Source organism: Condylura cristata, unplaced genomic scaffold (assembly GCF_000260355.1).
Source record: "Condylura cristata isolate star-nosed mole 26May11 unplaced genomic scaffold, ConCri1.0 scaffold00021, whole genome shotgun sequence".
NCBI lineage: Eukaryota > Metazoa > Chordata > Mammalia > Eulipotyphla > Talpidae > Condylura > Condylura cristata.
The window spans coordinates 23,062,368-23,090,242 of NW_004567122.1; the positions used below are offsets into that span (position 1 = coordinate 23,062,368).

Consider the following 27,875-nt stretch of genomic DNA (forward strand, 5'->3'; position numbering starts at 1 on the left):
GAACATAGGAAATTTTCAGAAATTTTGGAATTAAACACATCGAAAACTTTTATTTTTAAATTAAAATCTAAATATGCAAAGTAGAAATTTTAAAACAAGGAAGAAATGAAAATAGTCCCTCATAAAACTACATGTTAGAGAAGGCCACAATTGACAGTCTTCTTTGTAGCCAAATTTCTGTCATAGAGCACTATTTAATTAATCATCTGTATTTGGACACTTAGGTTGTTATCAATTTTGTGTTAATATAGGTAATACTTTTAAGAGTATCTCCATATATGTATGTGTACATATACACTTACAAAAATAGAATTACTGAATTAATGGGCATCTTTAAAGATGTTATTAAAATACATTACCCAAATGTTTTACTGAAAGTTTACATGAGTTTATATTCCCACAGACAATAGTTTATTATCTATTTTATTTTATCGGTTCTGGCCCTGACAATTCTCTGTGAAATCTGTAATAAAATAAATCGTATACTGTTTTAAATTGCATATCCTTTTTACTGTTGAAGCTGAATATGATTCATGTTTTCTATTTTCCTACTGAAATTTTTAAATATAAGTAGCAAAAAATGTGGTCTGAATTAATTTCAAATGGGTGAATGAATGGCAAGAAATACCACATAAAGAGTGTTAAGAATACAAAAGGGCCAGTACAAAAGGTAAAATGATGCCGCAGTTCCCTCCACAAAATAGGCTCCAATTGAAAACTTTCATGATTTCTCCTAAAATAATTTTTCCTTGGTATCTAAGTGAAATTATTAGCATTCCACTTCACTGAAACATGTTCAGAAGATATAGCCAGTTTAATAATAGTTAATAATTAACTCCTGAATGACAGTACTTGCTTATCCAAAAACGATTCCCAATCTCTTCAGTGTGGACTTGCCCCTCTTACAATCTCACTCATTCTTATCTGTCCACTAGACTGTCATGTCACAGCATGTTAATTATTAAATAACTCAACCATTTTAAAGTTATGATTTTATAAACCATTGACCTCAAAGACAACAGTCACTCAGAAAAGATGAGTAATAAACTTTCTAGAAATGAGTGACATTAAGACCAGGGCTCAGGATGTTTCAATCCTCTGAGCAGGTCCCTAATTATATGAAGAGCAAGTGTGTTTCCCTGACTGGAAATAAGAACTCAAGAATAATTTCCGACAGAAAATGTGAGATTTTGAACTATATAAATGAGAATTCACATTCTACTTAGTTTCAAGTTGCCTAATTAGCTACCTTGCTACTACTGCCACATTTTGCTGCACCTCCAATCCCAAACCACTAACACAGCTAGCTAGAGATACTTCCAAAAGAAGATACCTTCTGTGGCTCCACCATCAGATGACGTTCCCATCTTTAGCACAATATTGAAAGTACTTCAGAATCTAGCACTTACTTCATCTCTAGGTGTACATATATGAACAGCCTGTAATCTACCAACCTTATTACTGTCATTATAAATAACATTATAAAAGCCAAATGTTGGTTGTCTAAAACAAGAAACTTGTCCTACTTAAGTTTTCTCTACATATTGAGCCTAACATAATAAATGAAGATTTATTTTGTAGAATATATTGTGTGGAAAATAAAAGGTTCCTGATAAGAGTTGCTTAAAGGTAGGGACTATCTTCTTTTTGGCTCTGTATTTACCTTAAACCTAGCATAGATTTCAAAGCTATCAGGAATTTTCTTTCACAGATAAACTCACTGTCTTAATTTACTTAACAAATACGGAGTGTCTATCAAGAGCTAAGCATTTAGAACTTTAATGATTACTTTACACTAATATTAATAGATAGTAGAATCATACCTAGTTATGACTCGTCATGAGATTAATTTTGTTAGTATTTTACTGACCTTAATTTAGATTTAAAATCTTAAAAGTTTTTCTCCTTTTGGAAACAGGTATGTTTAAAAAATCAGCTTTAAAATTTAGATAGGAATTAAAGTTCCACTTAAAAAAAAAAAAGATTTAAAAAACAAATTGGTATTAGTAAATGCACCCCTAGGGTTAATATGTTCAAATCTGTAGACAAAGGGACTGAAATTGAAACAGAAATACACATACTCACAAAAATTCATACAATTACAGTTGTTTTCAAAATTCAAAGTTAAGGCTAATGGAAGTATAGTTTATCATGGAAATTATGGGAAGACTAGCTGAATTGTATTCTTATTTACAGACTGCTTATAGGTCTTATCTGTTAGTTGCATAAAAAAATAAAACTGACTCAAAACCCTCTTTCCAAAAATAAAAATTTTATAGTCTACACAAAAATGCCTATGTGAATGAGACTGGCATTACCTACCTAAATAGTTTTGGAGGCAAGATACTAAATCTTGTTTTATCCAAAATTTTCCTGATTTTGTTTCTTCCGCCTGAAACGGTATTTGCTTTTATTTTCTTATTTCCTTTCTCCTGTGATGTCTGTTCAAGATCTCCTGGTACATCCTGGATTGAATGGCGATTACTTTTTTTTTCAGCAATTTTGGGAATATGAGGTACACCAAATTTCTCCTGTTCAGTTCTACTAAGTAGCTCTTTGAACACTGTGGAAATAAATAACATTTGTCATTTTTCTTCTCATTAGAAAGCTTTTACACCAAAAACAAATTTAAAGTATAAACACAGCTGCTTTCTTTCAGAGCCTCATGCACTAAATATGAAATTTATATTCATCCTTTAATTGCATCCACTTCTCTCTTAGAGCGTTAAGAGTCACTGGGGCAAAATGCAAAGGATATGGGCAGACTGCCAACATATTTGAAAAGCTCAGGGGTTCTTATTTAGGAAGTATTAAAACTGTAAAACTCAGATTTTTAAGATCTAGATATTTAGATTTTTTTATTTATATATTAATCCTTAACTCATCTGCGAGGAGCTACAAATACTAGTTATGCTCAGTTTTGCAAAATTTAGTCACTGAAGAAAATGGGAGGAGCTTTTGCTGGACCTGTTTCACCAGAAACAAATATACAACAATTTCCTGAAGGTCCTATTTATGAGACTTATATCACTTAGTAAAGTAAAAAGCAAAGGAAGGAGCAGGAACATTAGAGAACTTGACTATAACGTTCTCTGCCTGGGTCCAACTTTTCATTTTTTGAAAGAGGATATCCCTCTCTGACATTGGGCAGAAATATGATTAAGCCAAGTATCTCCTTTTCTAGTTGAGAAAATTTCAATTACCTATTTTTAATTTTTTTTTGTAAATTGCTAAGGAAAGAAGACTAAAGGATAAATGCTAAAGTGGAATTCAACTTTCCTAAATTTTTTTTGTATAATGCAATAGTTTATTTTTACATCATTTTATGCATTTTTTTTCATCTCAATTGTAATCCCCGTGGGTTTCCCATCACCGAGTCACCCGTGTGCCATTACCATAGTCCCGTGCATTTCCGCCGCCCTGTTTTTTATCTCATTCCCCACTCCACCCCCACAAAATGTCTCTGATATATGGTTGTTCATTATTATTATTGTTATTTTCTCGCCTGGTCCATTATACTCCTGCTATCAGTGAAACCATCCAGTATTTTTCTTTTTCTTTCTGGCTTATCTCACTAAGCATGATCTTTTCCAGCTCCATCCAAGTTGCTGCAAAAGACATGTTCAACTTTCCTAAAATTTTAAGGCAGGACTGGGGTCTAAATGAAACAGAAATGGTAGCTGCATATTCAGTCACATGGTATGCAGAACCAAATACTCAGTGAGCTGTATCTTCAATGCACATTTGTAAAAGAAAAGGTATGTACTGGAAAAATGTGCCCTTTGAAGCCCTTACCACTGAAAATTGTAATCTAAGGACAAGATTTAAATGGACTAAGCCTTTAAAATTGGCACATTACAAAGTAAATGTATTTTTTAAAATATCTCTATTTTTTGGCCATGTGATAAAGATAAAAATGTTTTCTGAGCTAAAATCAAGATACTCATCCATTCAAAAAATATTTACATGTCAGTTACTATACTAGATATCTGTAAATTCCTTCTGTTATTCCAGTCAGCTTAAGATATATGGGACACAAAGAACATAAAGCAAGGAATTAAAATAGTGAGAAAGGGAAAATCTTCCCCAATCATGTCATTGTGTAAGAAGAGATCACTAAGATTAATTTTAACTAGGCAAACGAGGGATGATTCTAGGTACATTAAACTTCAAATTCAAAGACCCTGTGTTAGAGAAAGTACAAGAAAATTAGACTGACTAAAAAACAAGGCAAAGGAAGTAGATGGTAAGGCTAAGGTAAAGTGTTTGAATTTTCTGTTAAAAGCAGCAGGTAATCTTTGAATGGGTACAAGAACATTCCTGACTGTGGTAAGGGTACCTACCAGTCTACAAAGTAGCGTATAAATGCAGTGTAGAGGTATTCTTATGCAAGTCTCCAAGGGCACTGTCAGTAAGATAATGGAAGAGGCTGGGACTGGCTAAAAATGTGTCTCATGGTACTTCAGGTCAAATCATACAATAGGAGAAGACTTGCAAGAAACACATGACATTGAGCTAAAGAAATAAGCTCAAAATCTCTGAAGGGGAGAACTTAAAAATAAAAATATCAAGCTGAATTAAAATTTAACGCTTTAGAGATTGGGAGTAGAATGATAGAGATTTCAAAAGGATAAAGCTAAAAAAGTTGAGTGAAATTTCCTGCAATTTCTTGGTGCTTAGGGGCAAAGTTCCCTTAGAGGAGGGGACCTATTAAGCACATGACAGATATTTCTCTCAACTTGAAACCATTGTACACAGTCTAAATAATTCTGCAACCACACTAAGAATTCTGACCACACTTAATTCCTCTTACTTTGCTTAACCAGAGGAAATGGCAGATCCTGTCTGTGAGAAAATATTTTACTATTCTCTAAGTTGCTATACACAAAGTATAGCAAGCAATGAAAAATTATAAGAGAAAATAAGTTAGTCAAAGAAGAAAGTGGAATTAAATATAATTCAAAAGTTGGCATTAATACACAAGGATTTATCTCATCCAAAAAAAAAAAAAGATAAAAATGGGTGTAAAAGTTGGACAACTGCAATAGAGAAATGGCATCTATAAAGAAATTCAAATGGACATTCTAGAACTGAGAAATTCAATATCTATCATTAAACTCACTATACGTGTTTAACAACAGACTGGATATAGCAGAAAGGAACATAACTTGAAAAAACTGGCCATTAAAAAAATAGACAAAGTAAAGCATAAAGAGGGGTAACACAGGAAGCAGAAAAAGACCAAGAGGATAGATGGGATGCTATTCTTCTAAAATAGAAGAGCTGTAATTTCTAATATGAAAAAGTCAAGAGGGGCAAAATTATTATCTGAAACAATACCCCTGACATTTTTAAAACTAAACAAAGCCATCCATATACACATTCAAAAGCTCAGCAGACCTTAACAAAATAAATACATAGAGCTGGAACAAAGGATCTCGGATCCTTGTTATAATTAAATTGCTGAGTCCCATTTATCTCTCTTCTGGAAAATGTGTATTTTGGTTAGCCTTCTGTGGACTGTGGTACAAAGTATAGTTTTCCAGACTTTGGATTTCTGTCAAATATCCTGTAACAGTTCTGCTTTTATTTCAACAGTCCGGGAACTTTCCTAAATTGTATTATCTTTCCTGCTATTTAAAGTTTTTGTCTTCACTATCAATTTTTACTGAAGCCCTCAAAGATTAAGGAGTGTTAAGTGGTGAGTCTGGGTACTATAACAGAAAATTTACCTAACTATATACTATATCATTATGAACAATCCCAAACATGACAAAACTCAAATTATCATGCAAGTAAAATGTAACTGGACTAAGCAGTTCATCATGAACAAGGAAATTTACATGATTAAAATGAAAGATATGTAAAACTTAATGAAAACAATCTCTTAAATATCTCACTTATCGTCATAGAATGATTAATTAAACGAAGCTGATTCTTTTATTATCATAAACATAAGATGAACCCCATGCATGGTATTCAAATGATGCCATACTGTATACTAGTTTTTTTCTCAATGATTGTGTATTTATTCCTAATGTCCTGCTCGCTTTAAGTGATAATCTTAAATACCTGAGAAGCATTTTACATATGTGTTTTCTCCTTTCCTTAAATTAACTATTTTCTCCAGAATCTGTAACCTCATTTTTAGGTGGACCGTCATACCTAGTTAATGACCCTGATTCTTCTATGACTGGTGATCCTTGGTTGTAAAATTTTAATACAAAGTGACCAACTATGCATGCTTTGCTGGAGAATCTAAAGAAATGTATTTTCTGATCACAACTTCCCTTTTTGTAGCATTCCTTACTGTAAATTCCATGCAGGATAACCTAACTGCTCAATTTTGCTTCACAATTTCATAAGTATTACGGCAAGTACCATTCCCAGACTGGAGCACCCCTTTTCTATAAATATTTACTAACACTTCTTTGAGAAACACTGTTTTGATTGGAATGAATACTGACAACTACTAATAAGGAGGAAGACACTGACTGCCATGGGCCCCCCTTTACAATACTACATTAACCCCCTCACCTCTCTTACATTCACCTAAAGATCTGATGGGCAACTGTTGATGACCACTCAAAGAATGGTGTTTGTAGTTTCCCTGAATTTTATACTCTTTTTACCCACTTTGTCTTTTAAGGTACATGTTACTAATCACTACATTACACTGCCTTTATTTTTACATATAATATTTGATATTAGTAATCACTATGTGCCAAACAAAAGGAGTTTAAAGGTATTTGATGCCTGTAAGAACCCTATGACATAGAGATAGAAAAACTGAAACTTGGAGAGATGAAGTAATTTGTTCTAGGTATTAAGAGCAATTTCCTGTTATTGTATTTTCCAAAGTTAGAATCCCATAAAGTTTAGTCCCAAAGTTGATGTTTCCAAATACTAGCCCAAACTCCAGGAATGTGAGAAACTGTCAAGGCTTATGTATTTATTCTGTGCTGTGCTAATGTTAGGAAATTGTACATAAGCAATTATACCAATTTAACATAATGTAACTTAAGGGACTCAATGAAAAGAGGAAAAACACCAAGTATTTCATTTTTCATATGACTAAGTACAGTATACTGGGAGCCATAGTGAAAAAAAATATCCTCACACTTCCTTTTCCATAGACGTAACTTTTAAATTCAACTCTTACTTCTCAAATTGCAACCTACATGACTTAGAGAAAATTTCCCTCCCTACTTTATAAGGACTTCTTAAATTTTCTTTGACAGTTTTCTAGTATTATACTAATTTTTATTTTTGCCTTTTCATAATTTCATAGAAAAGCCTATGGTATCTGAAGAAATCAAAGTAAAAAGGTCTTTCCTAAAAGTTAAGGACAATAAAAATTACAAGATTCTTATTTCAACCAACATGATCAAAACACAACATGCACATTAAGTAACATTTTTTACATAGAAAGTATGCTGTTACTAAAAATATAGTTCACTTATTATTCAAATGAAACACCCAACTTATTTTCATTAAATAAATCACCTGGCATTTGCGTGATTACTTCAGGAAAGTAAGACAGAAGTACATTGATTGCACATTAGTAAGGGGAAAAATTTATGCCATCTAAGCTTTACTCAGTATTCCCTACAAAATACAATACACAATAACAATATTTCACAATGATGCACTGAAGATAATTGTACACATTTTAAAATTTACGATGATATCAAACTACTAAATACATATAACAGAAAACAAACATTCTAGAAAATATCACATATTTCAACAGCTCTCCTAAAAATGTTAAAATTGCTTAGAAAAAACATGTACATTTTATTGTCCTTTTCTTATAATGATTTTTTGGCTATTACAAAAAAGTCAAGTTTTCACAACAAAACTCACCAAAAATGTTGGTCTTCACAGTCAGTGCAAGATGAGTATTATTTTTCAAAATTTCAAGGGCCTTTACAAATGTAATGTTTTCAAAGTTTTGTCCATTTACTTCCATTATCTTAAAAAAGGTATTTGAAAAATACAAATTTAGAAACTGTACTCATTTAAAAGTGGTGCTCTAATTACATCTATTAACAATTTTTGTAGTGACATTATCAATAGTCAAAAGCACAACTGCAGTGGGTTCTCATCCTTCAAACCTGGATGTACCTCCAAGTCATACAGGACACTTACCTAAAAAAACACTTACTTCATGGTCTAGGAGATATAAACAGAAGGAAAAAAAGAAATTAAAAGCAAGATAGAGCAAGATAAAAGCAAGATCCCAGGAACTGGCATAAAAAGTCTAAAAGCGTAACAAAAGAAAAGGAGATAAAGTATTAAGAAAAGAAAAAGAAATCCCAGAAAATTCCCATTACTGAAAAATGTCGAGTTTACATGCCGAAATTGATCGTATAGTACCATACACAAAGGTTTTCTAAGCAAGAAAAGAGAACAAAAAATCGATAAGCATCACAATGAGGAGAAAGGTGGAGTGAAAAGCACCTAGTAAAGAAAAACTTTGCTTTGAATGTCTTTTGGACAACACCAATATGATGTGATACTTTTCTGTGACTTCAAAGTTGTGAGGGGAAAAAAAAAACTATAAAACAAATAATTTTATACCCTTCTCTACAAAAGCATCTCCAGACATATAAGGACATGTAAAAGTATAGTACTCAACTGTCCTTTCTAAAGGATAATAGAACAGGAACTAGAATTACTAGAAGGTGATAGTGGAAACCAGTCAAAGATACGGATACATAAGGCACAATAAATCAAAAAATCAGTAAAGCAGGAGTAAATGACTAAATGATCACTGGTAATAAGGTTATGAAACTAATGCAAATGCCAAGGTATTCTTAGAAGATACATAACTTTAAAAAGTGACAATAAATGCAGTCTAAAACCTCAAATAATTTCAGTGTTAGCTGAAAAATTGAGGGAAGAAAAGCATGAAAAATTTCACTATCATGAATGAAATCACTGGATTTCATTTTTCTTTTTAACATTTTGAAAGGACAGGTCTATTAAGACAAGAAGATAGAAAAAATATCAACTCCATAATCATAGGCAGGCAGAAATGCATGATATCACTGGACTATTTGTGTGTGTGTGTGTGTGTGTGTGTGTGTGTGTGTGTGTGTGTGTAAAGAATGAGATTCTTTATTGCAAACCTATTCACAATAAAATACTTGAACAAGGCCCTCCCTGGTGACGCAGCGGGTTAAATTACAGCACTAAGAAGCTAAAGCCACTTCCGCATGAGTTCGATTCCCGCCTGCCCCGGAGGTGACTACATGGCGTGGCAGACCTCTCCTGACCTGCCTCCCCTCAGCAGTGTACTTCGCTGATCTGCCTGTTCTCCTCCCTCTCTGTCTCTGGTGAAGCCTCTTGCTGCCCCTGAGCCTCTGGCCTGTATCCCAGTTCTGTATGCACAAATAAATAAATCTTAAAAAAAAAAAAAACCCTTAACAATGCATGACTTCATGACCCTACTTACTATATCCTTAATGAATAGTCTGGGTTAAAGCACAGATAAGTACTTTTTAAAACCCCTAGGGAAAGAAGAGGATTACCACAACTTTTTCTTTTCTTTTTTTAAATATTTATTTTCATTTGCATACAAGAACCAGAGTATAGGCTAGAGATAAAGGTGGGAGAGGATTTACCAGAATGGGAGAATAGGAGAACAGGTGGATCCACTGAAATACACTGTTGAGGGGAACAGTAGGCTAGATATGAGAGGTCTTCTGTGCCATGTCAGCTCCCTGGCTAGGGATCCAACTTGAATTGCATCGGTTGTGGATAGCTTTATGGTGCTGAGATTTAATCCCTTGTGACAACAGAAAGGCCCAGGTTACCACAATTTTTTTTATCAATTCCTTAATCATTTGCGTTACTGACACATTGGGACAGATCACTTCTCATTGGGTGGGATGGTGGGCTGTAGAGCTGCATCTACACCTTTATCCAGATGTAATGTCCAAGTCATTACAACCAAAAATATTTCCAGACACTGCAAACTCTTGGGGGTGGAGAAGATATAAAATCACCCCCTATTGAGAACTATTGCTCTGAAGTGTTGAAATTTTCATCATGTGAATGGCCTCTTGTTAAAAAAGCAAGACCATGTGGTTTAAAGTAATACAAAGTAACATTCTAAAATGAATAAAGTTTTAAATGGGAATAAAGCACTCCTCCCAAGTGATTAAAGTGTATTTGGGAAAAGAAATAGGTTTAGGGCCCTCTCTGGTGGTGTAATGGGTTAAAGCATAGTGCTATGAAGCTATTGCAGCCACTGTAGCATCAGTTTGATCCCTGGCCACATTGCAGGGCAGACTTCTCTTTGTCTCGCCTGCCACTTCCCTCAGCCGTGTAATGCAGTGTATCTGCCCGTTCTGCTCTCCACTCTGTCTCTGGTAAATCCTCTGTCCCCCTGTACCTCTCGCCTAAACCCCAGTTCTGTATGCATAAATAAAAAAATTTTAAAAAAGAAACAGGTTTTCATGAAAATCTGACAGCTTTGATTAAAAACTGTTAGTCATCCTCTCTGAATTTTACCAACAAAATCATCAATAGATCACATTTTGAAATATAGTGCTCTACAGTAACCTAACACTATATGTAGAAAATAACCCCCCCAACCCCCAATTTCCTGAGTCTCTTCCTTTTTCCTAGTCCTTCGTCTTGCTCATTCTGCTTATGGGTGTAGTTTTGCTATCATACGATTCCTAACCCTTGGAGGATGGATGAAAACATTCAAACGGGTTCATGTTGATAGTGCCAAGATCACCAGGGTACTTGTGGTCACACAGTATCAAAATTTCCCATTAAAAGTAATGGGTATATAGAACAAATATAATTTAAACATAAGCCATTTAAAAACAACAAAAATATTTACTTACATCAATTATGCTTACTTGAATAAATATCGGAAGTGAATACAAATAACAGACTTTAATCTATGTTTGTAGCTACTTACCTGATCACCACGTTTCAGTCCTGCATCGGCAGCTTTGCTACTAGGGTCTACCCCTTCAACAAAAATACCAAATCCCTTCTCACTTCCTCCACTGAGGCTGAAATGGAGAGGCGACTCCCGGGAAGCCTTTTGCAGCACCACTTGTCTCCATTTAGCCTTTGCAGCACAGGCAATATTCAATAACCGGAGATGACCATTCATTTTCTATAAAGCAGAAAAGGTAAAGTTTATAAATGTATGCATCTATACATTAAAAAAAATCAACAACAATGGTCAGAATTAAAGCTATAATTTGAAATATGGAGCAAAGAACATGTATGTCAGCATAAGTAAACTGAAGGCAGAAAACTTCTATTCCAAAGCACTCTCAAGCACAAAATTTCTTAATGTGCCTTTTTAAAGTTTCTCAGTAGTTACAAGTTAGAAGAGATTTAAAAGTGGTATCTCACATAGAGAGAGATGACAAAAAATTACTTCCTATAACACATACTCCAATACTATTACATAAAATATTTGAAACTTAAAAAAACTTAACACTTGAACCACCTTTCCAAACACTGCCCAATATTCAAAGACACATTTTCAAATTTATACCTGATATTCCTATCTTATTTAAGATCTCTTTAAACTAGTAGTCTGACTTAAAGGTTCTAAACCAACTTTAACATTCAAGTATTCTGAGATAGCAAAATATGTGTCAATTTCATGGCCATACAATAAATAAGTGTTTCAGGGCAGGGATGAAATCTTAGGATGATTTTGAACCTTAAACACCTTGGAATATAAGGCAGAATTCAGTAAATACTTGATGACTGATTTATTACTGGGGGGGGGGGGGAATAAAGGTTCATGATTTTAAGGAAATTTATGCATTCCATTAACCCCTTTAATATCTATATAACCAACTTTGGGAAAATCAAACATGGTGAGGAGCCTCGATGACCTCTTAATTTAGTTCTCCAGTCCTGTTTATTCTTCTTATTTCAAACAGAGCAGTTGTGCTGGTGAGAAGACTAAGGAAGCAAGGGGTAAGGAAAGTGATAAAAATGTATTGATTTCCTCCTTTATTTAATTCTGACCACTTATATTTATGAGTAATAATTAGTTTCTCATCATCTACTATATGCCAGCTTTTATTCCTATTGTTTCATTCATTAGTTCAGTGCAATCCTAACAATATCAATAAATAAGGGTCAATTATCTATATAAGACAAGCAAGGCAGTGGGGCACCTTGATCTATTTCACATATATAGCCAGAGGTGGTGCTAGATCTAAATTCAGGCAATCAGCTATGCTATTATTTACTTTCCTAAAATTTAAGTTGCTTGGAGTTGAAAACCCAGATGCAGCTCAGCTTTATAACTGACAGGGAGAATAGTATGGCTTCACAAATTACTAGTATGACGTTTAAGAGGACATTGAGGGGACTATCTTAGGCAATGCATATTCAAATAAGTGAATTCACACACAGAAGGGAGACTTAAGAACTTAAAACAGCATGATCAGGGCAAGAGAATACCAACTTGAGAAAACTAAAGAAAATATCTGGTTGGATATAATCTAGGGTGTGCAGGGAAAAAAAGCTGAAAATGTAGAGTAAGGACCTGAATATGTATGTGAGAATTACTGTGATATCAAATAACTTGGCTTATTGACAGATCAATATTCACATGATCTGTAATTTTAAAATGATTTTTTGACCAGACAGAACAGACTAGAAGGAAGAGAGACTGTAACTAAATTCAGCAAGTTACGTAATAAATGAAACAACGCCCGATACCTTAGTAAGGTGAAAAAACAATGGCTGAGAAAGACCACAGGAAGGTGTAATGCCTAAATCAGTGAACCAGATGACTTTATAATTTGAATCAAGATGACTAGACTGATAACATTACTACTAGTTTTAAAACAGAAGGCAAGAAGCAGAATTTGTGTTTGGAATAGAGTGGCAGATGAGAAGTCTAGAGTACAGAATATATAATTTATGTATAGAATAAAAGTTTGAAAATTCTCAGAACTAATTGTTCCAAAACAAAGGAGATGAAAACTGTTTTGAGTTGCTATTCCTTGAAGGGGAGAACCCTTAAATTCTGAAGATGATATATTCTTTTGGGCCTTACCGTATCTTCCAGATTCTTTTCAAATTCCTCCAGAAATCGAGTCATAGCTGGATCACCTTCAAAATCATTAAAATGATTATTTACCCATAGTAACACAATTCGTGTGACCTGTGGGAACATGGAAAGGACAGCATACATTTACAAGAAACAGGTAGATTTCAAAAGAATGTCCAAACCGAGGGAAAGGTAGATTTCAAAAGAATGTCCAAACCAAGGGAAAACTGAGCTTTATGGTTATCTTCTCGCACCCTTTCCTATACACAAAAGGTTCATTCCAACATAAAGGAATGGTTTCGTTTGAACTTCTGCTTCCAGTGTACACAACAGAGAGAACCAAAGAGACTCTGCCTTATTGAGAAAACAAAGGCCTGTATGCAAAGACATGCCTGTATTTCAAAGTAGTACATGGAGCTGCAAGTTTCAGACAGTAACTTAAAATGCAAGCTTCTAAGAGCAAGCAATCATAAAAGATATTTCTATAGTTAAGTGTGTAACCAAAACTGTAATAAAAACAAATTTGAAACTTCCTTTATTGTAAATACTACAAATTTTTGGCACCATGAATTGACTTGTTGTAACAGATTAAGAGGGAGTTAGAAATTAACAAATGGAAATTGAATAATGAAAATGAAACTAGTAAGAAATTTAAATTTGTCTATTTAAAAAACTGTGGTGGAACACACAAGAAATTCAATTTAAAATTTTAAAGTGTACAATTCAGTGGGATTTAGCACATTCACATTCTAAGCTCCTTTGAAAAAAATTTCTTTTAGAAATACTCTTTGTGAACTATCAATAACTTTTCACTGTTTTACCCATACCCATCTCCTTCAGAAAGCACCTAGTCCTAGAATATATCGACATTTCAAAAGAAAATCCCATGTCCATTAAGCAGTGACTTCTCAAACTAAATTTCTCTAGCCCTTAGTAACTACTAGTAATTTGCTTTTTTGTTTCTGTGTATTTGCCTATTTTGGATATTTCATAAATGTGACCTTTGATGTCTGGCTTCTCACCCCCTCCATTTGTTATGTTTTCAGGTTTCATCCGTGTTGCAGGACACAACAGTTTATTGTTCCTTATCATTGTGTGGCTATACAATGTTTTGTTAATTCCTCCATGAGGTGAGGGACATCTGAGATGTTTCTACCTTTGTCTACTCTCGTAACATCTATATACATGTGTTTCTTTGCACTCTTGTTTTAAGTTCCTTTGGAAATAAATATACCTAGGAGAACTGCTGGTTATATGATATTTCTGTTTTATTTTTTTGAAAAAGCCAACACATTTTAAAAAAATGTAGCATAACCATTTTTCATTGCTAACAAAGTCAATTTTTCTGCATCCATGTAAAGACATGTTATTTCCTTTTATTTTTTAAAATCCATCCTAGTAGGTATAGAGCAGATCAATGTGGTTTTGGGATCCACTTCCCTGACTAAAGATGCTGAATGTTTTTTCCATGTGTTTGTTGGGCATTTATATATCCTCTTCAGAGTCATCTACTCAAATCCTTTGTCCATTTTTAAATTGTATTATCTTTTTTTGTTGAGTTGTTAAGAGAACTTTTGATGAGTTCTTTTGTTAAGAGTTGTTAAGAGTTCTTTTGATAGTTGTTAAGAGTAACTTTTGATAGTAGACTGTTACAGGTATAAACAAATATATTCTCCCATTCTATGTGTTACCCTGTCTTTCTTGATGGTGTTCTTTGATGGAAAAGGTTTTAATTTTGGTGTTCAATTCAGTCATCTTTTCTCTGCTGCTTGTGCACTGGGTCACTTAGCTAAAACAATCACTGCCAAATACAAAGCCACAATTATTTAGCCCTTCTTTTTCTCTAAGACATTATTAAAGTTCTTCTATTATAGGTCTTTGATTCATTTTTATTTAATTTTTCTATGTGATAGAAGGACCCAAATTCTTTTTATTTTTGGCATAGAGATAGCTAGCTGTCCCTAAATCTTATTTTTGTTAATTTTCTAGCATGCCTTTTCCCCTTTTACAATTAAAGTAAATGGATATAATGCCAAAATGGGGGAGGGAGGGAAAGGCATGTTTGCAGTTTTTGTCTTAAGTAACACAAGTCTATAGTCTAACATCTAATTTATTTGCCTTTAATACCCAGCAGTTTTGGCCCTTTTTAAAAATGTTCTTAAAATGACTACCTTCCTGTCACTTTGTTGTGCTATTACTAATCTATTAAATAAACATGCATAAGGTAAATATACTTAATATGTTTTAAAGAAGATACATACAAATAGGTAATTTTTAAAAGTCACAGATTCTTAAAAGTCTAACAAATTGTTTTCAAATGACTGTATTTGGAGGTTTCCCAACAATCTAAGCCAATCTGGGAAGAAAAAAAAAAAACTTACTTGGGGAATATTCCTTTTAAACTATTAATCACTTTAAAATGTTTTGTGTATCTCCTTCAGAAACAACCACATAATTTGATAAAGTTCAAAAATACTCAAGTATTCTGAACTTATTTATACCACAATGTTGAATAATTTTGCCTTTTGTTTAGGTTTATTTTTACTTTTAGCAAGTTCTGTCATAAAAGCAAGAGATATACTTGTCTATATTGACTAATTTTGTGTGTGTGAATGGAGTCTTGTTATCAAAATAAACATCAAGTGCAAAGGTTTCATGAATAAAACTTAAAGTATAAAATCACTTTCATGTTTTTTAGGTTTGTAAAACCAACCTTATCCCTTAAGCTGTCAATTTTAAACCATTCCAAAAGTTTGATTCCAACATCCAAAGGACTTTCAAGAAATGTTCTATAAGTCAATAGGAAATCTTCTATATAAGTTGGGTCAACAATGGAATGTTCTTCTATTAGATGCATGATGAGACGCTCAGGTGTTGCCTAAAAATATTCAAGAAAATAAAAAGGATCAAAACATAAACAAACAGCTTAGGAACCAAAGAACTCCAACTGATTACTTCCCACTGCAGGCACACTATTAGCAAGTTCTCAAGTCCTTGAACAGAGGGAATATTGTTTCTATAGGTTGTAATCTGCCAACACCCCGGCTTTTAGAGAGAAAGGCAGAGGAACAGAACAATCTATTAATGGTTATGACTGTTTCCATTGGCATTTTATCTTACCATGACCTCTGAGCTTTAATGATTTATCCTGGTGTCCACTACTACTGCCATTTGTGTTCAATGTGGGGATATAATTACACTCTCAAGATAACAGAAGGAAGACATTAGAATTCAACTTTAGAAAAGTTTTCCTTCAAAGTTAATCTTCAAATTTTCTTATTCCCCAAGCTACAAGAACAAGTACAAGATACTAAATTTTATTGTTGCTGCTATTATTGTTACTTCACAGAAAAGAAGCTTCCTTATCTTTAGCTTCTCCATGCTAGTTAAAACTCTTGAGAGAAACCAGAAGTACTATAGACAGTTTTTATACTGAGAGCTGATTATCTTCAAATGTTTAATAGGAATATAGATATGTCTGCACTGCTTTTAGGAATTTCAACTTGCTGCATTCACCCAATTTCACTGACTTGAAAAGTTGTATGGTAAATATACACCAATATAACAATATTATCTAAGAATTTATTTTTTTATTTACAAGTTATGAAAATTATTTCTCTAAATGGGAATTATAAAGTTTTTCATATAACCTATTATAGGACAAAGCCACACATCAGTCACCTCTATTCTTCTACAATCCAGACAGTCTGAGAGTTTCAAGTTGGGTTAATCATTTGGGCCAATCACAACTTGAATTCATTTAAATGTGCCTCAAAGGCAGTATATACTTAAGTTAGGGGTGGTTATGATCATCTAATTAAAGAAAGACCATTATTCTCATTGGCTAAATTGCTGAGGTAGGATCTCTGCTAAGATTAGGTAAAAAAAAAAAAATTTAAAAACCCAAATTTTATTTAATGATGAATCTCACAGCACTGCAGAGGAATATCACTGAGGTGCCTACTAGTATTCAACAAGATGGGCTTTTGGGAGACAGAGTGGCAGATGAAGAAGACGGTTGGCGTGGCTATACTGACACAGCAAGAGTCTGACTGTGATAAACAATTAAGTAGAAATACAGAGGATAACAAGAGCCACAGTTGGAGAAGGTATTTACAAATATAAAAAGGAAAAGGCTAGATGAAAAATTCGACAGTTTATTGGGAGTACTGGTATGAATTCAAAGATACATAAATAAGGAGATTAAAAGTTACAGGTGTGTGTGTATTTACAGCAAACACGTATGTACATTTCCTAGTTCTGTTTGCTTAGAGGCTTAAAATCTGACACCTCAGTAGTATAGAATGTAGCTAGTGTTCAGGTCTTGGTTTCTGAATCCTATTCTCTAGCAGAAGGGTAAAGGGTACTCTAGAGAAATAGCTGAAGGGTCAAGGGTACTCTAGAGAAATAGCTGAAATCAAAACTGGAGCAAAGTAAAGTACACCATGAATCTAATATTTAATTTTTGTCAGGTATTGAGGAAGTTCTTAATGAAAGATGGGGACAGTCAAAAGGAAAAAGCGCTCTCTTGATGAGAGACCCATTGCCCAAATCTGGAAAAATCTGACCACTGGAGTAACATCGATGTTAATGGAAATACACACAAAAGTTCATACTAACATAATTAACAAATGAAAAGAAAATGCTCATCTTTACAGCAGAATGACAATAAAGGTGGGAGGAGTGGTCTATGGTGCTTAAGTAAGGGATATTCTTTTTGGTAGGGTATACACAATGAAATATAATATTTAGGAATAACAAAGGTATCATATTTGCAGACTGCTCTCAAATGGCAGAAAAAATGGTAATGGAGAAAATGTGCTAAAATAATAACAGTGGGGTGATCTGAATCAGGGAGCTCTCCTTATTGTTCTTGCAACTTTATGTTTGAAATTATTTAAAAATAAAGTATTAAAAAATAGTAGCCCCCATAAGAAAATAGCTTATAGCACACCACCAACCAACTGTATGTTCATCCCTTTTACATGAAAAGTTTACAATTTACATTTTAGGAAAGAAAGAAGATAATGCTGAGGAATTTGTCTAACTACTGAGGATGAAAGGATTGGATGTCAGTTTGTCATATTAAGAAGTAAGTACTAAATTCGAATTAAAAATTAACACTGATTTTGCAACCAAGACTACCCTTTAAAAGAGAAAAATATCCGTGTTTTATTTATACTCTCTTTTAACTGTAATTCCTCTATTTTCAGCTAGAGATCTTTAAAATGATGGGGCTAAGGAGATTACTGGAGAGATTATGGGGTAAGTACACAAGGAGTTAAAGAGAAAACTGTATGTGGAGTAACATGAGGATTTTACACAATAATGCCTTTTAATTTAAAAAGCTCACTAAATCTTACTATCGTCCCATTTTTCAGATAAGAAAACTGAGTTTCAGGAGTTTTAATGCCTACTTCAGTGCTAGAGATCCAAAGAGCACTATACAACTTCATCTGGGATTTTTTGTGCCTGTATAGTTGATACCTGCATTCTACTTTGATTCTAAATATTGCTGTCTTTGAGGAAATTACCTCTTGTTATCAATGGATCACAATATTAATCTGAGAAGGAATACCTTGACAAATATCATCTAAAATATCCTACCACACTGATGTTTGACAGCAATGTTATCATCTTCATTAAAACATGTTTTAAAACATTAAAAAGGCAAAAGAAACATGTTTACATTAATCAGATTTCAAAATTAGTGGTTTACCTTGCACTACTCACAAAGCACTTCAAAGCCCTTTTAGCAATACGAAAGCTTCATTGTATCAGCCATTAGAATAATTAAGTAAAACACCTACCTTGATTACGATGTGTCCTTTCCTGGTTCCACTTCGATCTAGTTCACGGTGCTCATGCACCATAACAATTTCTCCTTCTTCCTCAACTTTGTGAGTATTTTTTTCCACATGATTTAAAATTCTCCAATAATCTTGCTGGGCTATACAGACAAACTGTCCGAGAACAACATGGGGACAATTAATGAATCTATAATACATAAATATGTCACTATGCACCAAGGCAGAGTACAAAGGTAAGAAATCAAGTGGCATCTGTTCTTTTTTATTCTACTCCTTAATCCTTTAAAAAGTCAAAGCAAAATAAATAGTTCACAAAGAATAAAGAAGTTAAATCCCTTTGAATTCTCTAAAAGGAGAAGTGAACACTTCTCTCAAAACAGACTCTATGCAAAGAAAACATGGAAGCAGGACTAAATTAGAAACAAACAGCTCAGAGGTTATCTTTATTTAAAAAGAAAAAAAAAGGACTGAAACTGGGTAATATGAAGTAGAATTTTAACAAATCAACATTTGACAGTCTTTTAAAGCTTTAATTTGTTCAATTTCACAAATATTTAAATCATACACAAAATCCAATTTCATTTATAGAAACTGTGAACTTCTGAAACTCCAAAATCAAGCCTTTTATTTTGAGGAAGGAAAAAAATTCAGCCATTTTAAATGAACGAACAAGAGTACATGATCAAAGAGAAAAGCTTACCTGACAATCATCTACTTTAGTCCTTACAACTCCACGCATATACTGCTTATCCAGAGTTGGAGTAATTCCAAAACTATTTCCCATAAAAAGATTTTCAACTTTTCCATCTGGATGACTGATTTCTACAGTGCCATTTAAAATAACATACCATGAGTCAAGCTATAGAAAGAAAGATTTTAAAAACCTATTAGGAACAGTCATGTAACTATGAAAATTGGTCAATAAATGTACAGAACTTGTGTAATTTTGAAAAGAAAAAGATCTGGTTTTATTACTAAATTGTCCATTTATTAGAACATTAAAAAGCCTGTTTTATTCTTTCTTCATTTAGTCATGTACTTAAATCAGGGACTTTTATATCATACCAATTTTCTCTGAGACAAAATAAGGTAATAATTAATTTTAAAAACTCCAGAAATTTGGATTCACCATTTATTGAAGTAACTCGGGCAAGTTATTTAAGCTCTGACTCTAAAATGGGTACAATAATATACAACATATCATAGGACTTTTGTTAACTGAGTACAATGTACATACTAAGTGCCTGGTGTGTAATAAGTACTCAAAAGAAAAAAAGCTTATCTCACAAAACATTACAAATGTCTCCTAATATTGACAAAGGAACTCTTACACTTTTGGTGGGAATGCAAACAGGTCCTACCACATGACCCAGCAATTCCACTCCCAGAAGTCTACCCAAAGAATACAAAAACATTAATTCAAACAGATACCTGCACCACCCCTATGTTCACTGAAGCACTACTTAAGATATGAAAACCCCAATGACTAAAAATAGATGACTAGATCAAGAAAATGTATATATACACAAAGGAGTACTACTCAGCAATCAAAGATAAACTCATGCTATTCACAGCAACATGGATGAAGCTGGAAGGGATTATGCTCAGTGAAGCCAGCCAGAAGGAAAAAGAAAAATAGTGGATGGTTTCACTTATAGGACGAACATAGAGACCAGAAAAAAAAAATTTAACAGGCAACGATAAATCAGACATTCTGCATAGGAGGGATATGGAGAGGGATCAAAATAGGGGAGAAGGAGTACAAGGGACTATGGTGATGGTACATGGGTGAAATGGTGGGTATTTTATGGGGATTACACTTGAGAAGAGAAAGCATACACTGTACAAAAAAAAATAAATGATGAAAAATATTTTTTTAAAAATCCTAAAGAAAACGCTGCGTCATTTGTAAGATACATTTATACTTCAAGAAGATTTATTCTTGTAGTATGTATCAAGAAAAGATCATTAATTCTCCATCAGTACAATTACTATTAGCCTAAAATTTTAACAGCTTTTAATGTGATTTAAGGAAAATCTGGATTATGAGTTCTAAGAAGAAACAATGACAACAAAAAATTTCGTTTTCAAAACTGAAACTCCATTTCTGAGTTACTAAAAATATAAAATATATACTGTGAAATTTATGGATTACATAAATTATATAAGGACAGGGATAGCATCTGGTTTTACCACCACTGTACTGCTGTGTGAAATTGGCACAAAGCAGGAACAAAGTTTATGAGAATACTGAAATTTGTGGAAGTTTTTCAAAATCCCATAGTTTACATAATTAAAATTTCTGTCCTATGTATTATTTTATAGTGTTCAAATATTTGGATTAGCCTTTAAAAATATTTTAATAATATACTCGTCTGGCAAACTCTCTGAAGCATATTCCATGTGCCAGAAACTTCTAGGCTATGAGGGGGGAAATAAATCTATAGATAAATCTTGTGCTCTCAAAGAATTTCCATTAAACAGCTCTTAAGTAACCTAAAAACCTACATGATGCTATATCCTGTGGTTATAAAGTAAGTTTGTTAATCATTACTTACTATTGGATTACATTTTGATCATCTACAATTTTTTCTATTGTAAATATACTACAATGAGTATCTCCTGGCACAGCAATGAGATTTTATTACATCTAGAGGAATGATATTCCTAAGTGTAATAAGAGCTTAGAAATAGTAATACTAAAAAAATAGAAAGAAAAAGAAATAGTTATACTATAGAAAGTCCATATTAAGGATTTCTAAATGACTTTATAGAAATACCATTTATATGCCTATGAGCAATACAACCTTTATTGATGACATCTTAGGCTTAATTGGTTTGATGAAAAAAATACTGCAATATTTCCTAAAACAATACTACTTTTTCATTCCTCTGCATACTCCAAGTTACCATCTGACCATTTTGAACATAGAAAGGTCACATAAATACCTCACCTGACATCAGTCCACTAGGAGGTAAAATACCAATACATTTCCTTTATTCTTTAAAGTAATAAATAAAAGGAATAAGAAGCATAAATACTTGAAAAACATTTTAAAACCACATTTGTAAGCCATAATGACATAGACAGTACAATTAAGAATTACAAATTAATTTGAATCAATCTGATAGAGCATTATTTAGTGAACACCTATCCTGTGCAAAGTTCACTGCTATGAAACAGAACACAAAGTAAACACAGATACCTTTTCAGAAATTATAAATACCCCAATTCAGCATCCATTTAAAAATGTTTAAGTTTCAAAAGTGATGATTTACAGAAGTCTATGGAAACTAAATTAACTTAAAAATTAGCTTTCATACTAAATAATGTGCACCATTTATTTGCTAACTTACCTCTTGCCCATCTTCAAGAATAACAGCTCCAGCCTGCTCTACCACTTCAAAAATCATCACTGAACAGAGTTCTCGCCTTACAGACATGGTCATATTTGCAAAAGCAGGGAGCTGGTGCATAAACTCCAGTAATTGTTCTATAAAAGAAAGAAAAAAAAGGATTACACTCTGAAAGACAGCATAAAGTTTAGAATCCAATACTTAAATTCCATCATCTTAAGAATTCATAATGACAATAAACAAACCAACACAAAACAAAACAGTAAGTGATTACATTAGGGCTAATGTGAACACTATAATTCAGAATGTTATTTAAAAAAAAAACAACAAAACAGTTATTTACAAATGTGCACTCATACCCCAACACTGACTATTGTAAACCAACATTACTGCAATAAAAAACAGAATAATAAATTTTTTAAAAAATAATAATTTTTTTAATACCATTTTGTGCCTTTTTCCAACTCAGTTGTCATCCCCATGGACTTCCCATCACCAAATCACCTGTGTGCCATCACCATAGTCCAGTGCATTTCCTTCCCCCCACTGTTTTTGATCCCATTCCCTTACCCCACCCCCATCAAATATCTCTGATATATAGCTGTTCATTATTACTACTATTTTCTCGCCTGGTCCGTTATACTCCTGCTATGAGTGAAACCATTGGTATTTTTCTTTTCTTTCTGGCTTATTTCACTAAGCATGATCTTTTCCATCTCCATCCATGTTGCTGTAAAAGGCATGTGTTTATTTTTTTTGGTTGCTGAGTAATTTTTTTGGATAATATTCCATTGTGTATATGTACAATTTTTTAATCCAGTCATCCACTTCTGGACATTTGGGTTGTTTCCATGTCTTTCCAATTGTAAATAAAGCAGCAATAAGCAGGGGGTACAGGTATCTCTTTGAATCAGTGTGTTTGTGTCTTTGGGTAGATACCTAGGAGTTGGTCATATGGAAGCTCCAATTTTAGGAACCTCCAAACAGTTTTCCATAGTGGTTAACAATAGTAAATTTTTTTAAATTTTATTTCTTCTTATATAAATTCCTGCTAACACACACATGTGCATGTTTATGTACTCAGTCTGACATGAAAAATACTGTCATACTGAAAGATACCAGAGTTCCCAACCTCCACAGAGAATGAGGAACTTACACATAATTAGATAAGGCTACAAAGTTTTATTTATTTATTTTTTTACTGTGTGAGCTGCTAAAGTGAATTCTAATTAAAGATTTGTCAAAACAACTACAAGGTGCCTTTGTTTAATTTAGTGTATTAGTGCTTGCGTTCATATATTCCCTGGTATACATACATGAGTAATAAATTTAATAGAGAGAGAAACACCTATAAGTGGTAAGCAAAGAGCCCAGACAGAAATAACTCTAAGGTGGTTATCTACCCTACAGAAAACTGGCACTGATTACATTTCAGAGTTTAAAAAGTTTTATGAAAATAGAACAGGTACAATTCTTTATTAAATATGTATTATCTTCATTGTGATTAAACATAAGTGTAAATTGCAGTTTCAAAATGTATTAGATATCATTCCAATAGCAGTGTTCAAATGTACTGATCTTTTATTCACATAGATTCTAACAGCATCTTCTGATCTGAATGACAGTATGGATAGCATTATATAAGGGAAATCTAGAATAAAATCTTAATTCAATCAACAATGACTTCAAGTAATCTTTGACTTTAAAGAAAACATTAACATCTTTACTATAATTCACTGTACCTAAGTATAGCAACCTATTTTTTAAGAAACTACATAAAGGAAAATGTCTAGTTTTACCCAAAAATACATGTTTTTTTTTTCTCTCTCTCTCTCTCTAAGCTAGAGGATATAGGGCGTTCCCCAATGGCACAATGGGTGGAAATGCAGCACTGCAAAGCTAGCTGCAGCCGCTTCAGCACGAGTTCAATCCCCAGCCCTGGAGGTGACCCACATGGCACAGGAGACCTCTCCTGTCTCGCCCAATGCTCCTCTCAGCAGTGTAATTCATCAAATTACCTGTTCTGCTCCCCATTCATAAATAAATCTCTAATAAATAAGTAAATAAATAAAGCTAATGGAAGTAAATATTTCTGTGAAAAGAGGTAATTTTTTCAACTGGATTCATAGATACTGAACACTACTATACTGTATGCTTAATGTCTCATAGACCTGTAGGGGAAAATCACTAAAAGAAGTCTTTCTTCTATATATAGAGGCAATCTCAGAGATGATCCCAAGTGATCCTTGCCTCTTGATAACCATTATTCCCCTTCCTTACTGTATCAGGGCTGTGCTGAGGCAAATGAATTTGGAGTATGTGTCTCTCCTGAGGCCAGATCTTAAAAGACATCATGGCATCTGCTCTCTTGCTCTTGGATTACTTCTTTGGGAAACTTAGCTGTCATACTTTGTGGACATTTAAACAGTTTCTGATGATGCCCAGGTGGCAAGGAGCTCAGATCTTGTGACAAAAACCATGTGAATAACAACTTTCAAAGTAGATTTTCTAGGTCATTCCCATGTAGCATCAGATGACTAACTCCTGCAGGCATTCAGGAGCTCACAACTTCATGAAAGAACTGTGCCAGAACCACTTATAGCTAAACCACTACACTTAATCCCTGAGAAAAAATAAATGAGTTGTTTTAAGTGACTATGTTTTGGGATAATTTGTTATCCAGCAACAGGTAAATAAGCTATAAAATTCTTACTATGAATAGCTATAAAATTCTTACTATGAAATTCTTACCAATGTCATCATCGGTTTTGTCTGCAGGTTCTTTTTCAAGACATTCTCTAACAAGATCTCTCCCCTGTAGTGGATCTGTTCTATCAATCTCTTCATCCTCTTCCTCTTCATCTTCAGAATCAACAGGTCCTTCTGGAAGACGTGTTAAATCTACATCTCCTACCTCACTTTCTGTAGCCTACAGAAAGAAAACTTGGTCATTCATCATTTTCATTTTATAAATATCATGCCACAGTGCAAACTGATCAAAAATTACCTTACCCTACCAAATATCATAACGAAATGGGCAATATTTTATGTTGTATGTAGAAAAAAATATTTCTGAAGGTTTCCTCCTCCCAAAATATAGGCTCATCATTCCTCAGTGTAATATCTATGTTATAAATCCAAATCAGCAAGTATAAAATAGTCAGGAATCTCAAATATCACAGAATGAATTAACCCTGTGTCTTCCAACAAGTGCTTGCCTTCCCTACAAATACAAAATTATCCTAAATAAGAAGTGTACAGGAAAGAGATATTTTACCAAGCATCATTATATGAGTACAAATAAGGCTTTGGAAACATACTAGTTCACATCCTTATAAAGGAACTAGGATATTTTTTAAAAACAGTAAATCAAGATGCTATTCATACAAACTGATATCTTTTAGGAATAAAATTGGAAGTGAAGTTATCAGGTAATATTTTTAAATGCAATACTGACTATAAAGTGCTAAAAATTAAGTAAATTGAATATGACAAAACTTCATAAAGCACTAAAATATTAATATGAGAGGAGAATATCTAACTTTAGTCCAAACAATTAAGTCTCATTTCCTGTATTGAATATTTACTGTTTTATCTGTCTAGCAGATGGTGTTTCTTCCTTTAGAGAATTGCCATTCCTTTCCAATTAAACCCAAAGTTTCCAGTGAAGAGTGCTGTGTATATGGCTATTAAGTTAAGGTAAAAAAGCTTTTATTCTGGATGTTCACATAAACTGGGAAGCATCCTTTCTACTCTAGTTGCTTAAGTGACAATATGTGATTCAGAGATCCTACAGACACATGGGATGCCTCTCTGTGGTAGGAAAAAACATGGAACCAATAAACAGAGAAAGGGGCAAGAGAATGGAGGAAGAATACAATAAAAGAGGTAGACTTAGAATGATATAGGGACACATTAAAAAACCCAAAACAAGTGAGGAGGTGGAGAAAAATGGAACCCTCTGAAAAGTCTAGTGGGAATGTTAACTCATCCAGCCATATGAAAGCTGGGCGAAGGTGCCACAAATTCTAAAATGTATCTACCACATAATCACATAATCCAGCAACTCACCCAAAGGACACAAAATCACTAACTCAAAAAGAAACCTGAACTCCTATGCTTATTGTATTGCACTATTTACAATTGTCAAGATAGGGAAACAGCCTAAATACCCCATACAGATAAGTCAACAAGATGTCTTATATATTACACAATGAAATATCGCTCAGAGATCAAAAAAGATAAACTCATGCCATCTGTGGCAACATGCATGGAGCAGAAAAGGGTTGGCAAAGCAAATTAGATAGGTGAAGCAAAGAAATGAGATTGTGGTTGGATAAAAATCAATCAAAGAGACAGAAATGACAGGATAAGAAGGTCAGAACTTTCCACATTTATTATTAGTTAAAGGGGTTAAAAGAAAACACAAACATAATTTGAGGAGAGGGGGAGAAACTCTCAATAAGAAATATAAATTTGAGTAAACTTGAAAGGCAATAAAAAACTACCCAAACTGAAGCAAAGAGAAGAAAAAGACTAAAAGAAAATTTAACAGAACCTCAGGGACACATATGATAGTATTAAGAGTTTTTTAAAATATGTAGTTAAAACAGATGCAAGTTTTATCAAGGTAGGATACACAGAAGACTGAGGACCCTTTAACTACTTACTCCTGGCATAACTTGGAACAAACAGACTCACAAAGTTATAATAAATAAATATAGTCCAGGAAAAAAAGGTATATGGTGAAAGGACTAAATAAGTCAACTATTAATCTCCTGTGTATTTCCTTTCCCACAGTATGAAAGTGTCTCTGTGTTTAAGTGTAAATATAATTTGGTGAGGCAGACAGTATGAGGCGATTTTCTGATGAGCTAGCCTCCCCAAATAAACTACCAAAGGATATCCTTTTCCTGTTCACATCTAAATAAACACGAAGTTAGGATGAGAACTACAAGTTAGAATGAAAGTTATTCAAGCATACAAAAGCCAAAATTTCACAATAAGAACAAGTATTAAGCCAGAACCTTAGACTTTCAGTACTTCTCTTTTGTTTCCCTTTTTAGTATTTCAATCAACCTTTTAAAATGGCACTCTCCTTGTCAGAACAGAGCCCCTATGAAATTAATTCTTTACAGTACTGCTGTCCTGACTGGCTCATTCAATAATCCCTGTAACAGGGCAAACACACAAAAGACCTCCTTTAGGTAATAACAAACTTAATTAGTTTTTACTTTCAAATGTAACTAAAAAAAATTATCTTCTAGATTACTTCCTACATGTCAAAACTACTACACTACTTAATTCAGCATGGGATATATAAGTAAGAAACACACTCTACTGAAAAGCAGAGTGAAAAATGCAACAAAGTCAACAAAAAATTGTTGTGGGGTTTGAAGACATCATTCTAAAAGAAAAACAAAAGATTCTTAATTATTTTGCTTTGAAATCTTTAAAACTGTAAATACTAGGAATTCAGAGAAAGGTTTGACGCTATGAAATGCCATCTAGGTGGAGCATAACCAAAACAAAGGCTGGGAAAGGGGAAACATGTTCAGGGAATAGTATATATTTTTGTCATGGGCTTTACATGGGAAATAGTGGAATGTAAACTAGATTTGTGGATTGTGAGTAGAAGTGAGAGGCTTTGA

General features: G+C 33.4%; 1 protein-coding gene across 9 annotated transcripts in view; it reads right to left on the bottom strand.

The window, feature by feature from the left end:
* Positions 1-27,875, bottom strand: part of RAPGEF6 (Rap guanine nucleotide exchange factor (GEF) 6) — a 161,274-nt gene that overhangs the window by 46,342 nt on the left and 87,057 nt on the right. For all 9 annotated transcript variants that reach the window (XM_004686688.2, XM_004686689.2, XM_004686687.2 and 6 more), the window contains 9 exons: positions 24,976-25,153; positions 22,225-22,361; positions 19,568-19,726; positions 18,868-19,020; positions 15,771-15,935; positions 13,064-13,171; positions 10,943-11,146; positions 7,867-7,975; positions 2,323-2,563 (listed from right to left, as the gene is read on the bottom strand). In XM_004686688.2, the coding sequence (XP_004686745.1) occupies positions 2,323-2,563; positions 7,867-7,975; positions 10,943-11,146; positions 13,064-13,171; positions 15,771-15,935; positions 18,868-19,020; positions 19,568-19,726; positions 22,225-22,361; positions 24,976-25,153 (1,454 nt within the window). The remainder of the gene's footprint in view (positions 1-2,322; positions 2,564-7,866; positions 7,976-10,942; positions 11,147-13,063; positions 13,172-15,770; positions 15,936-18,867; positions 19,021-19,567; positions 19,727-22,224; positions 22,362-24,975; positions 25,154-27,875) is intronic.